This window comes from Anabrus simplex, chromosome 3 (assembly GCF_040414725.1).
Source record: "Anabrus simplex isolate iqAnaSimp1 chromosome 3, ASM4041472v1, whole genome shotgun sequence".
Taxonomy (NCBI): domain Eukaryota; kingdom Metazoa; phylum Arthropoda; class Insecta; order Orthoptera; family Tettigoniidae; genus Anabrus; species Anabrus simplex.
In genome coordinates this window covers 134796499-134811492 of record NC_090267.1, presented here as the reverse complement: position 1 = coordinate 134811492, position 14994 = coordinate 134796499, and the positions used below count along the sequence as shown (strand labels likewise).

General features: G+C 37.1%; 1 protein-coding gene across 6 annotated transcripts in view; it reads right to left on the bottom strand.

Annotated features, from left to right (window-relative positions):
- Unc-115a (Uncoordinated 115a) overlaps positions 1-14994 on the bottom strand; it is a 475062-nt gene that overhangs the window by 42061 nt on the left and 418007 nt on the right. For all 6 annotated transcript variants that reach the window (XM_068226596.1, XM_067142724.2, XM_067142725.2 and 3 more), the window contains one exon: positions 14385-14454. In XM_068226596.1, coding sequence (XP_068082697.1) covers positions 14385-14454 — 70 coding nt within the window. The remainder of the gene's footprint in view (positions 1-14384; positions 14455-14994) is intronic.

Below are 14994 nucleotides of genomic sequence, written 5' to 3'. Positions count from 1 at the left end.
CGCACCTCCTAATATCTGACCTGAGGTAGCAGCCCATAACGAGAAGACCACATCATTAAAATCCCAAGCTCATCCACTGTATGGACTCCAACCAGCACAATCACGGCTAAGATCACGCAAAAGTTTCTTGAAGACCACACAGAAACTTGAAGGAACACAACAGCATGCAAGACTCAGTTTGTGGTGAGCTTAGGGTTGAGTGTCTTGGACGATGGAAAACATCTTGTGAAGAATTACCAGCTGGACATATGGAGTACTGGACTTGGATCTCTAAATAGGATGCACTCAGGTGTTACTAAGTGCAAGATAAAACTGCACAAGCGGGGATATTCTGTGGATTCTGTTTGGTGTGGACGTGGTGAAGTGCAGACTATGGCCCATCTGCTAGAATGTCATCTTTGTCCTGCCACATGTACTGAGAAAGAGTTGCTGGAGGTGACAATGAATGCACTCGACGTTGCTAATTTCTGGTGCACCACAGTATGAACCTTTGGTGCACAATTTATTTATTTTCTATAGACATTATTTTTGTACATCTTTATATGTAACTAGCTGATGTACCCGTGCCTTGCCACGGAATTCTACATTGTATACAGAATTCTAGGTCTGGTAGTGTACGCAGTCTAATATTCTACTGAACTGCATAGCTCTTAACGTTATCCCAGAAACGCAATGGGGAAGTCAACATACATCTTTTCTCATGTGAAGACTGGGTTGAATTTTCATTGTAATGGTAGGCTTTCTTGCAGTTTTCATTATTATGGCAGACACTCACTCTCCACCTGTCTTTTTACATCATCAGAAAGACTGTCTTTGTGGTTTTCCCAACTGAAATCAACATAGGTCATTACAATGATGTCAGTAGGTATGTCACGATTAACACGTTCCCTGCGGCAGTGAATTTCGATGACTTAATATTACGTCGTATCGGCCCACCGGTGACCCGATGCTGCCTTTAGTTATTATCGGTTCGGATCACCGGTGACCTGACGAATTTGACTTTGTTTACTCCCTAGTATGACATCCTAAACCATGCATGTGCACTTGTTGTGTGCGTTATTGTTGAGGAGACATTCCAGCGTATTTACCTGTGCGACAGTGTTCCGATTCAACAATTGCGTGAAACAGAAATGACCCCGGAAATAACTGGGTCACCGGTGGGCCGATCAGAACTAGCAGTATGCCTCGATCCTTTACTTCCATTGGAACACTATGTTGTCGATTAGTTAACGGAAATTCGTAACTAGGACGTAGTTACTCACTTCGCAATTCTGGGAAGTTCGCACCGACGGATAAGAGTAACATATTTCGGGGCACATGGTGACCCGAACCGCACGGAACGTGATATAAGCCTGCCCCAGTGCTGTCCTAACCCTCTTTCTTTTCCGTGCCACCGGTGTGTCAGAATGTGAAAGCTCCATACCTAAAAAGGACGTGAAATTGCTTGTAAATATTATATTCGGAAGATAATAAATATATCAATAACTACTCCAGTAACCTCTATAGGCTTTCCTAAGAGCAATGTAGAAAGCAGATATCAGAAGGGTGGTACTCCTTAAACAACAATCTACCATCTGCGGGCAGCAACACTCTAGGCTTCATTCACCGTAACCGCACTAAGCGATTCCCGCGTAAAAATATAGGTCAGACAACAATCGGGACTCAGAGTGACCCGAAGCGATATGAATGGAAGATGAAAAAAACTTCCTTCGGGTCACCGGTGGGCCGATCAAAACTAGCACTATGCCTCGATCCTTTACTTCAATTGGAACACTAGGTTGCCATTAGTTAATGGAAATTCGTAACTAGGACATAGTTAGTTACTTCGCAATTCTGGGAAGTTCGCACCGACGGAGAAGAGTAACATGTTTTGGGGCACATGGTGACCCGAACCGCACGGAACGTGTTAAACGCAATGCCATCATATGAAATACCCAATCAAATGAAAAACCGGACATCTCACTTTTAACAAACAGTACTACGCTAAAATCAAAGAAATATTAATGTTTATTTAATTCCACCTATTCAATACATAAAGAGTGATTTTAATTAAGAATTAAATCTTAAGCAGTAAATTATAGGGACATGTTTTGCCCTTTTTTAAGGGCATCTTCAGCCTTAATCTCAAACCTGAAAGATAATAAATCAGGATCCTGATTGCTCTTAATTGTAGTTTTTTTAAGATAAATTACAAATTATAAAAATGAGGATGATGTAGGTACATGCGTCAAAAAATGAGTGAGGGATGACAGTAGTTAAGATATTCTTATAATAAAGCCTTTATAAAGCCTTACAAACAGTTCTTTGACTTTAATGTACAATTCAATACGAACCAAAATATGAGAATTATAACAGTATTACGCTGCCGCTCTAACAGTCCTAACGTTTCAGAGCTAGAATGACCAGACCGCAGACAGCTGTGAACACTCCTCTGTCATTATTTCATTAAGTTTGCACACTGCTCATTCCAATCAGTGCCTCAGAGTAGGGATCAAACAGCCGGAATACTAATATGAACCAGTGTGTTACGTACCAACAGTACCAGAAAAGGTTGGAACCAGAGGAATGGCATGCTAAAGAAGAAACTTATTATCTATATCCCCAGTTATTTCCTGCCAATATTAGGCAGGTTGTTATATTCTGTAGAACACAGCAGTAACCCAATCTATCAAAGATGAGTTGTAGCATAAGATACAAAGAACATCACAGCAAACAATGGTCAATGTAAAGTTATTTTATGAGCTTGCTATGTTGTAGGCCTTCACATTTATAGTAGTTTTCTTCTGACTCTGAAATATCACTGTTTATCATAGTCAGTATGGTAAAACTGAATAGAATGTAAATGATCAGAAATTGTATTATTTATAACTTTTGTTATGTAGTTCTTTTCGACAGGACGAATAACATAGGTATTTAAAAATAAAATTGTAGGTGCTTTCCCCTAATTACATTTCATTCAGGGTGAATAAACTTATTTATAGCATAGACTGTAATTTCTCTCGTAGCTCGCTGTTGATATGGACTTAGCACCAGAAATACAAATTCATGAACATCTCTCTTATCATAGCTGATACAGTAAAAATGTATAAGACATAAATGATCGGAAATGTAATTATATATAATGGTAACTTTAGTGATTTAGTATTTATCGATAGGACCATTAATTTTACTTTACAAAGGAAATTTAATGTGTCGTCCTATTCAATACATACACTATAATTATATAATTTAACGTGGACACATTTAATTTCCTTTGAAAAGCGAAAAACGTCAATACAGAATGATTCTAATATCTTGTAAAGGAACATTAATAACAAATATTTGAGAATTGAATTTTAGCCCTTCCCCTAAACTACCATTTCACTCAGCATGAATAAAAAAATGTATAGCCTAGATTATAGCGACTCGTTTCCCGACTTCACATACCAATTTTCATTAAATTTCTCTTCAGCCGTTTACTCGTGATGCGCGTATGTATGTACGTTACATACATACATACATACATACATACAGACAGACAGACACCGACAGACATTATGGAAAAGTAAAAAGTGCATTTCCTTGTTACTGTGGACATGGCCGATATAGAAATACCATTCTTTTATATTCTGAGCAATGTACAAACAATAGATTTGCTTCTGACACGATATAAATAAACCAAGAGTACCCTTTCCAAACGCTCCACAAATAATTTTGACACATCCAAATATATTCACAAGTATTTTTTATTTTCCACCTTCTTGATACACTAAATTGCTTAAGGCAACTTATTGGTTAAAAGTGGTAGGTGTTAGCTTCTTTGCTTGCCTGGTTGGCATTTGGATTACATAAAATCAGCTTCATGGTCCGTATCGCACTTAATATGTTAATAAATATTAATATAACCTTTGTAAGTACATACCCTGACTGTGACTGATGATGCCTTCAATTATACGGCAAAACATGTCTCATATGGAAATAAAGATACATTCCTAATTGTTTAAAAATGTTAATGTATTGAATAGGTGATATAAACTAATTAGCATCCTACATATAGTATCTTCAATACAGATCCATAATGATATCTATCACTTGCAACATCCATACAATGTCTTCCTTTAAAAATAAGACAATTCAAATAGTATTGTTTCATATAGAATGGTGAAAACACCTGTCAAAAAAACTCAGAACTTCCCAAACCACTAAATATGTTGCTTCAAAATGTACATACCCATATACTACGGTGACCAGATTTTCGAAACAAAACAAAGGAACATTTCAAGATTTTCTTGACTAAAAGAAGGGACAAACAGGGAAACGTGTGATTAAACTTCCGTAGTACCTGATTACAATATAGCATATCTGAATAAGTTATTGCCCACTTGAAACACAGAACTGAAATGTATTGTCAACTTCCGACATATTCTAAAAAATTTAAGTGTTTCAGAAATTATTTCGTCTAAGTACATCATTTCAGGTGTATTACGAACTATTAACATTGATATATTTGCCTAATAATATGACAACTTGCAGAAATACAGTGGACATTATCATAGAACTGAGAAGTGCACTAACATTTATGATTGCCATAATTCCAACGTTTTTAATCTTTCAACGCAACATTTTTACCATTTCTTGTAGGACAGCTGATAGAGCTGTGTTCCCACACGTTACAGCATCAAGTTTCAACTTATCAAAGAGAGAGACCATTCAGAATACCATACTGTAGTAACTATTATTTGGAGTTCAGTTATCCTGACGTGAAGAGGTTTTTCTTTCCTACGCTGATATGTTACGTAAGCTCTGAGACTTCATAATTGTTCACAATTGTTTCATATAATGTACTGTACCTATTGTGTGTTTTACAACATTCAACTTCTAAATTAGATTAATCATGCAGTTAGATTATTCGGATTTTGGCTTATCCGGACACCTCTAGTTCTAACTGATCTGAATAATCCAGTTCCTACAATAGTTTTCTATCGCACAGCCTACAGATATTCGATCTTGGAATATGACATTTACTTAATGCACCATTAGCAGAGCCTATTTAATATTAAAAGCTTCTACAACTATTTCGATCGTGCCATTATTAAAAAAAGGGACAAAATGGGACCGGAACTAATAAAAAAGGACAATTTACCATCCCATTTGAGTTTCATAGCGACAATGGGATGACCTTACATGTGATAATTACATGTGATAAAACATACAAGTGTTATTTAATACAAATGGGATGACCGTCGAAAAAAGGGACAGTCCCGTGCACATTATGCATATTTTAATGATCATGAAGTACCCAGTAGATTAAATATTATAAAAAGTGTGAGAAATACTACAACGGTAACAAAGCTGAACATATTGGTTGACTACAAGACACACAGGGATATAGGTTCATGTACGGACATATGAGAGCCAGCCAGGGAGAAGGACTACAGTGGGTTCAAACACCAGTTGGTGGCCTCCATAAATACTCTGTGAGCTTGCCAAAATGTACCCCGAACACACCCAAGTGAATTTCTCATCTTTTAATGAATGAAAAGCAATGTTGTGTACCCTTGCACTCTGACCTATATCATCCATATTCGGATCAACCCATGGCAAAAATGAGCTGCCCATTTATGAAAATGGTCACACAATTATATTGAAGTAACCATGCAATCAATACATGAAACACCAGAAAGATAAGAAGCAGTCACCATGTATATTAATAGTCCAGCTATCCATATATTTAGATCAATATGTTGACTGACACATTCTATAGTTGGTAAATATAAAAAAGGAAAATATTGTTTAGTAATATGGAAGCTGTAAGTATGTTTAGACTATTTGCCAGTTAAAAGTCCAATCAATAAAATTTCAATAAGTTTCACTCTTGAAAGTTAAAAAAGTGTATTTATAACTTATATTTGGTTATCCATTCCTCACAGTAGAAGATGGACCGTTTCATATTCACCAATTAGTTTTATGCAGTCTTCCTTAGTTCCTTTAAAATGTTAATTTGGTTCGGTTAATTTTACCCAAATTCCTAAATCAATTTTTTTGTTTTCCAGATCTTTGATTGAAAATAACCCAACCTCATCTAAATCTCCATGACCATTAGTATCTGAAAGCAAATGCTAAAGCAAGTACTTGGATTTTTACATTTAGAAAGTTTATTGGTTGGACAGCTTCTCAATTCTATTAGGCATGATAAGAAGTTAACATACTTTTACTATTAATTCAATATAATTTTTCATTCCAATATTTGATTCACTTCCCTTCACTAATCTTTTCACTGGAAGCTATGAATTTCATACAGCAAAGGCAGCGTAAGGAGAATAATATCAGATGCAAAGCAGGAAAAGGTAGAAAAATTACAATGAGAAATGATATAGCTGAAAAAGTAACAGTCACTGTTAGTTTTTATCAGCGATAGATGAAATGGTTACATACATACAAAATAGAGCCTAAAACCTTTTGATTACAGGTCAAAAGGCCTACTAACCGGACAACTCAAGTCTTGCACGAGTTACCAAAATATCAATGAAAGAAGAAGTGATAAAATAAATGCTGGAATATATTTTCTTATAAAAGCAATCTTTAAATTGAAGTACTACTATCCTTTCCTAGTAACATTCTTTCTTTTTCCTTCTTTGTACTTCTGTTTCAATAAAACTGAATGTCTTTGTCTATATCTGTCATGGAATTACCATTAATTGAAACACAGTGAAGTGACATTACTGTAATCAGTGCAACCGATGCATTTACAAACTACTTGGTACAGCATCTCTGTACAGGTCTTGAAGGTTTCCAGAGGAATAGAAAGTAGAGATTTCCATTATTAAAATCAAGCATGTAGTTTTATGTGACTATTGATATTGTGATCAAAGCAATGGGACCTGCAGTTTTATGTGCAATCCACATGTGAATTGGCCAAGATTCAAGCCACAAACACCTTAGTGAGAAGCTATTAACTATGCCACTGGGCTATTATGACCCTGATCCATTATTAACAACCTCAACATACAGGATGCCCACTCAAAAGGGGCCCAAGAAATTATTGTGCAAAAAAAGGTAAATGTAGAGGAAATGAAATGAAATTCAAACATGGCATACTCGCATGTGTGAAGTACATAACATACGAAGTGCTGGAAATGACCTCCCTCAACTTCTGAATATGACATTGCAAGTTTATGAATGTGGCGCTTCAAAACCTGGGGTATCACTGCCTGGACTTCATGGCAGATGTTCTGCTATAACTCAACGAGGATGCGTGGTTTGTTCCTGTAGACCTATCTTGAAAGTTACCCCACAGGAAAAAGTCAGGTTGTGTCAAATCCGGTGGGGCCATAATCCTCTTGAAATGACTCTCTTAAGGAAAAATTATTCCACTAGCCATGCTCAGTCATGGAGTGTGGCATGTTGCACCATCTTGCTGGTACTAACCAAGTGTCAGTTCCTGATCGCTTAACTGGTTCACAAATATTTGAAACATTTCCACAGTAGAGACGAAAAAATTAGGACTGATTATGTGCACAGAACACTCCACCCTTTCGTGAACGAAGGGGTTTCTTGACTAGTTCATGCAGGTTTTCACTACACCATAAATGTGTGTTTTGGGAGTTTACATAGCCAGATAGGTGGAACCACCCACGCCTCATTACTGAACCAAATGTACTCCACTATTCCTGGCCTCTCAGCAATAAATTGCTGAAACCAAAAGAAATATGTAAAGTGTTTATTTTTGTTAGAAGCACATGAACAATTGTAAACCAGTAGGGATACAGCTCAGCTTTCTTCACAGCTGTTTGACATGTGCTTTGTGACATTCCACTTTCGTACAATAAACATCAAATAGAATTTGAGGGGGAGGTCAACAATTTGTCTCTTACATCATCAGCTTTTTCTAAAGAAAACTGCGAGCGTCCCACAACATGCCGAACCACCACTGTTCCACTGGTCTGCACTTTCCTTATGATGTAGATCTAGATTCCCACAGGGAATCTAAAGTATTTGTCCCAAATGAGTGAATGCATAATTCCAATATAAATGAAATTGTAAATTTTCCAGCTAACTCATTCTTGGTTGCCAGCATTTCACCACAGTGTGCCAATTTGGGCTTGTCAGTTAGTAACTGGGGCGAAATGCTGGCAACCATGAAAGAGGTAGTTGGAAATTTATAATTTCATTTATATTGGAATCCAGCTTCCTCTCTTAATTGTTGTATGCAGTGTTTAGACACTACCAAACCGGTCCAAGAACATTTGCTGACATATCTGAAAGGAACCACTAATCCAATATTGTTTCACAAGAAACATGCGTTCTTTAACAGAATAACAATAAATAAGCACTAAACACGACTCACGGAACCTGTCTCTTAACACATTTCTTTAGCATTTATGGAGTACAGTGTTGCCATGTCAACTTTCTGATGTAATGGATTGTCTTTTATCCAAATTTGATCACATTCAGTGAAATATTTATGCAACAATGTGACAATTTCTGGGACCCTTTTTCAGTGGGAAACCCTGTACAAGAAATAGTTGCCCAGTTGTCTTTTTTGGCAGGCATTAACTTATTCTTATTTCTGTAGCAGGCAAAGTGACCTCCAGAGCCATGTGCATCTCATTACCACAATCTTTACTTCCTGACATAGACACAAACCAATGTCTTTCCGGGCAAACCAAGCACAGCTTTACTGCTTCAGTTAGGCACGACTACACTTAGTACAGAGCAAATAAAAAGATGTTAAATGCAGACTCAAGGAGTCCTTCACTAATAACATAAAAACCGAGCTCGATAGCTGCAGTCACTTAAGTGCGGCCAGTATCCAGTATTCGGGATATAGTAGGTTCAAACCCCACTGTCGGCAGCCCTGAAAATGGTTTTCCGTGGTTTCCCATTTTCACGCCAGGCAAATGCTGGGGCTGTACCTTAATTAAGGCCACGGCCGCTTCCTTCCCACTCCTAGCCTTTCCTGTCCCATCGTCGCCATAAGACCTATCTGTGTTGGTGCGACGTAAAGGAAAAAAAAAAAAAAAAAGTGAAATTCAGTCCCAAAGAAAAGACATCATTCAAAATCTCAAAGAAAATGGCTGTACAAAGGCTAGAAAAAAAATTTATACAGATTTGACAGCTGGACATGAAAGATAAATAAAGGATGAGGAAAAAATCATAATTAAAATCTCAGTCAATTCTCATCAGCTGTCATCCGCTTTCTTGCAAACCACATCTATGACAAACATGCACCTACTTGTGATGTTCAGTATTTTCTCTAATCACCAGAAATTATTCTCTTGTCCAGATGTTATTCTAGCAACAGATCAACAACAAAGAGAAATGAAGGCTCGAATAAAGATCGATGCATTCTTTTATCAAGGGCAATGTAACTCCACACTCATGAAATAATCGACAAGACAAAACTACGAATTGTATCTGAATGAATGACTTCCCGAAACATGTATGGTAAAATAAATAGTTTTCTTTCATTATAAGGTGTATTGAAAAGGCGGACTCAAGTAAAACTATTACTGAATGAAATATGTAAATACTAATAAAATAGGTATTTTATATAAGATTACTTAATTTAATTTAATACATACCAATGTGATAACATCAAAAGCAAAGCAAAGTCATCTCCGTACAGGCCATGGAGGCCCTTGGAGGGGTGGAAGGTAAAGGCTTCCACCATTCGTAACCTCGGCACATGATGAGGTAGAGTGGTTAGCTCTACGCCCGGCCGCCTTTGCCCCCAGGAATTAACCTGGTACTCATTTTTGGTGTAGGCTGAGTGAACCTCAGGGCCATATGCACCTCCGGAAGTGAAAATCTTGTTTCTTAAATTTTACGACTTCCCGATAGGGATTCGAACCCACATCCTTCCGGGCGAACCGAGCACGCCTTTACCGCCTCGACCAGGCAGCCCCCAAATGTGATAACATCACTTCTGCAAACCTCTCTGCAAGTGCCACCATATTTGATTTATTCACTGCTTTGTAAATACTACACATTAGGTTACAAATTGAAAACAATTGTGAATCATCTTCAGTAGGTACTGGTTATTTCCAAACTGTTGCCTATCAGGTGTGATAATCTCATTTTTGATAATATTTCGGTGATATCCATTACAGAACTATTTAAAATAATTTTACTTGAGTCCGCCTTTTCAATACACCTTATAATGAAAGAAAACTATTTATTTTACCATACATGTTTCGGGAAGTCATCCATTCCCTTCATCAGTGATGTCATTTAACTGAAATTTTAAACAGTTATGTAATAGATTCAGATAGGTCAATATGGATCAAACAACCATATTAACCTATCATGGTTAAGTTTATCAACAATTTCAGTGATAGTCGGCAGCAATAGGTTGAAACTGACATGAACTGTAAATTGGATGGGACAATATTCAATGCATGGCAGATAAGGTAGTCATTATATCGATGATAACTGAACAGTTTTCTGACAAAGAACTAGTGAGCAATGGCAGGTAAGAGAAGAAGTAGAAGCATTTGAAGGATTGCAGAGTACCTTTAAGTGACCGAATCCTTTTACTAAAATCTTCTTACACTTATTCACTTATTTATAAAAAAACATGTTACGAGCCTCCAGATTCTCATTCGAGAACTTATCGATCATGCCTGCTCACAATTTCTTTTGTGAATACCTATGTAGGCCTTCTAATTACAAACATTTATAATCATAAAGAATGTATGCTCTTATAATAATGGCTTATCCCTTAAACCTAATTTAGCTAATAAAATGACCATGTATGTGCAAACAAAATAAACTGTTGCTGCAATGAGATGAACTAGTAAAAATTAACTCAATTTTTATTGATAACCATACAGAAATAAAATATATAAGTGCAGTGCACATTAAGTTATTGCTGCAGCTGTTCAGCAAACTCACCTGGTCTATCAGCACAGGATACATCAGAAAGGAATGTACCAAGCATTGCATAAAGCACCAAAATTGCTTACTCTGATTTACTCTCAAATGCACAAAGCTGAGTAGAATACTGGTAAGTGTTAGCACTCCACTTTTTGTGGTATATGACATTTTTAACTGGAGACCAGATAAATTACTTCTCTTTGTTCATGCAACTGATTAGCGTTAAAATAAGCTTCTGTGAATATTAAGCTTTCACTTCCAAACATGTGATATAATGCACATTAATTGTGCTGTGTATCAAGTCTGAAAATAGCTAACGTGGATGTAGTGGTGATACTCCGCGTGAGTACAAACAGCACTGCAGTGAAACCCCGAACGCAATCTTGTTATTATTATTTTCTTTAAATGTGTGGCATAACTCACACATTATAATCATTATAATTTCATGTCATATTTGTAGAAGTAAAATAGGTCAACAACTTGAAATACATGGCATGATAGAAATTTTCATGGTAAATCACTTCCTTCAGTAGGGTTTTTTTGTTGTATTTGGAACTATTCACAATAGTCTATTAAAATGAATGGTGAGCTACATATCTCCTTTAATAATTCAGAAATATCTTGGTGTGAAACTCTTATCCTAGTTGCATACTTTATTTCAATGATGTGTAAAAATCTTGTCCTTTCTGAACTCTGTATACCTGGTAATTCACAATAGTGAAACTTAGTTGAAAAGACAACACGCAATAACAATTTTACTGATTTTCAATATTTTAGGAGGAGCTTCTTTCTCTTTCTGCAACTTAAGGAGAACTGAGTAAAGGTTTTATTTTTAAAAAGAATACTATGCAAAATAACATACCGTATAATCTCGAATACCACCCGCACTGCTTTTTCGAAAATACTGCTTCCAAAATTGGGTGCGGGTCTTATTTAAAATTTTGGGAAATTTATCTTTCCAAATTCGGGTAAATCGGGCATCACCGCCGGCACGGCTTGGCAACAATGGTCTCTCCGCTCTCAGTATACGCTACTTCCACGCTTGGCGTCAGTCTCATGCACGTTCTCGGAATATCAACATGAATTCCACAAAGTGTTTGCGATCTTTTACTGCGAGTGGGAAACTGAAAGTAGTTCAGGAAGCCAAAAGTATTGGAAATTGTGCCGCCGGTAGGAAATACGATATTGATGAGTCGTGTATTCGCGATTGAAGAAAGAAGAAAAATGTGCTATTAACATGTAGTGGTGATCGTAGAGCTTTTCGTGGACCGAGTGTACAGTTTCCAGAAATTGAAAAAAAAAAAAAAAAAACCTTTAAAGGCGGGAATTGGGATATGGAGTGTCAACCGAAATGTGTCAGCTAAAGGCATTAGGGATCGCAAAGGAATTTTCATTGGAACGGTTTAAGGCAAGCGAGGATGGGTTTGTACTTTTTATAAAAGAAATGGGTTGAGCGTATGAAGGCGTACCTCAATTTCCTGGTGCCTACAATGAGAAGTTATTGTCGTTTCAGCGTCACATAATTCGGTTGCGGAAGGAAAATGCGTATTTGCTTTTCAAAACTGGCAATGCAGATCAGATGCCAGTCTACTTTGAAATGCCAGTGGACAGGACTGTGAATGGTAAGGGTGAGAAAAGTGTTACCATTAGAACAGGTGGTAATGAAAAACAATGGTGTACGGTAATGTTGTGTATTCTCGCCGACAGAACCAAATTGCCGCCGTACGTTGTTCTCAAGCGAAAGATGCTTCCTAAAAATCTACCCGCTGGTGTTATAGTCAGATCTCAGAACTCCGGCTGGATGGACAGTTCACTTGCGGAAGACTGGGTAAAGTGTGTCTGGCAACGTCGCCCTGGTGCATTATTGAGACAAAAGAGCTTGCTTGTTCTCGACAGTTACCACAACCATACAACAGACGCTGTGAAAAAACATATCAAGGATGGGAAAACTGACCTAGCAGTCATTCTGGGCGGGATGACGTCTATGCTACAGACGCTGGATCTCTGCGTGAACCGTCCATTAAAAGCAGCCTTGAAACAGCACCTCATACGGAAGAGCTTCAGGAAATGTAGCATTTCTAATGCTATGGATGGCAGTGATTATGACATTTTGTGGTAAGGTGATGGTGATGAAAGTTCCAAAGTTGGTACTGATGATGATGATGATGATGATGATGATGATGATGATGATGATGAATGAACTCGTTGGATATTGTTCTGGAAATGTTTGTTTACTTTTATTTGTATTTTCGAATCATTTGATGTGTGTTAGTAAAGATTGTAAATAATTTTTACTTCACTTAAAAAATATGTTCTTTCAAAATAAGGGTGCGGGTCTTATTCGGTGGCCGGTGGTATTCGAGATTATATATATATATCCAAAATCCATAAAATATTGATACTTGTATAAAAGCCATTATTATAAACTGATAAGTAAATTTTAAAAAATTATTGTGTGAAAATGTCCAAGTGGGTGAAACATTTGCCCTAATAGCCACACTGCGCTTTGTGACAGCCTAAAATTTTCAGTGAAATTACCTTGTTTAATTATGAAGAATTAAACTCCAGGTTTATAAACCCTATCAGGGATTCTGGGCATACCAAAATGACAGCTGCTCACTCAGATAGCCAACAGATTTTGGAGTGTTACTTAGCAAGTGTGATGACTCCCTAGGCATACTGTTCAGCTTTCTTGAGTGGGTTCACTGCCTTCTGAACTGGATAGCTCCTCAGTTGATTTCATGAAGCTGAATGAACCTCACTCTAACTCTTAGATATATGATTGTTGATTTATAACTGTGAGTAAGCAAGAAATTGTCTCAAGTGTTTTCACACATGAAAGCCAGGTCCCTTATGTAGGGGTAGTGTGCTTGCCCCTCATCCAGAGAATCTGGCTTCAATTCCTGGGCTGGAACGGGATTCACTCAGCCTCGTAAGACCAACAAAGAAGCTCCATGATATGAGAGGCAGCAGACTCAGTTACAAAGCAAAAGGCCTGAGTATATAGACACACTGAATACGTGGCACTGCAGTTCCTGCGGGCCATCTGGATGGGCACCAGTTTTCTTGGCAGGCCAAGGCTCCTAATGGGTTGATGCGCCATGGATTTGTTTGTTCTTACACAAGATTGCACTGTAGTTTGCAATATGGGTAGTTAAGAAATTACAATAACTTAACAATATCTCCTATTCACCATAAAATGAAATATAAATATATTTGATTTGACAATCTACACCAAAAAACATGAAAAGAAATTTCTGTTTAATGACAACATACCACGGAAGTTAAACAAAGGCATCAACGTTCAGATGTTTCATTTTATTGCAAGTAGCATGCCGCATTACTTGGATCCCCCATTAAACAGTATTTTCAAAGGGGTTTCACAGCACATAGTAAATCTGAGCCATCGTTGCAATGCGGCAGTCATAAAACAGAACTGCAGTGTTTGGTAAGTTCCTAACGCTGCAGCTTAATGCGCTACTGCTGTGCAAGCAAAAGTAAATATGAAAATAAAGCATGCTACTCACTGTCTGACTTGCCACTGCTGAATTCTGTGCTGTGGGTCTTGTCACCCAGGCCACTGAACGAAAAGTCCCCCTGAGAAGGCAGAACAACAACATCAAATACCTTGCAGCTGGTCACGTCTCTCTGTCCACAGTTAAAGCACACTATATGTACATTGTAGGAAATACAAAAGAACCTCCTTTACTTTTAGAATACTTCCTTAAAAGTTATGGCAAATATTCAGACTAGCCTGATTTTGTATGAAACCACTTAACAGTTCCTCTATGAAGAAAATAGAGGGAAATAATTAAAATGATTTCAATATAATGGACTTTATAATATATCTTGATTAACAGTCAAAAGAGAGAGATAATTAATATTTAACAGTATCACATCAAGAAAAAGGAAAAAATCACTTTAGATATTCACAAGAAAATTCAGAAATGGTAAAAACATTTTTACGAGAGTATCAAACTATCAATTAGTTTGACTGTGTAAAAATGTGTGAATTTTCCCAGAAACAATCCCCCTAAGATTGTGCTTTAAACATTTACTTGGAGACAGCAAATGGTGCACTATTGTTCAGGTTAAAAAAAAAAAATTAAAAATATATATATATATATGGACTGTAAT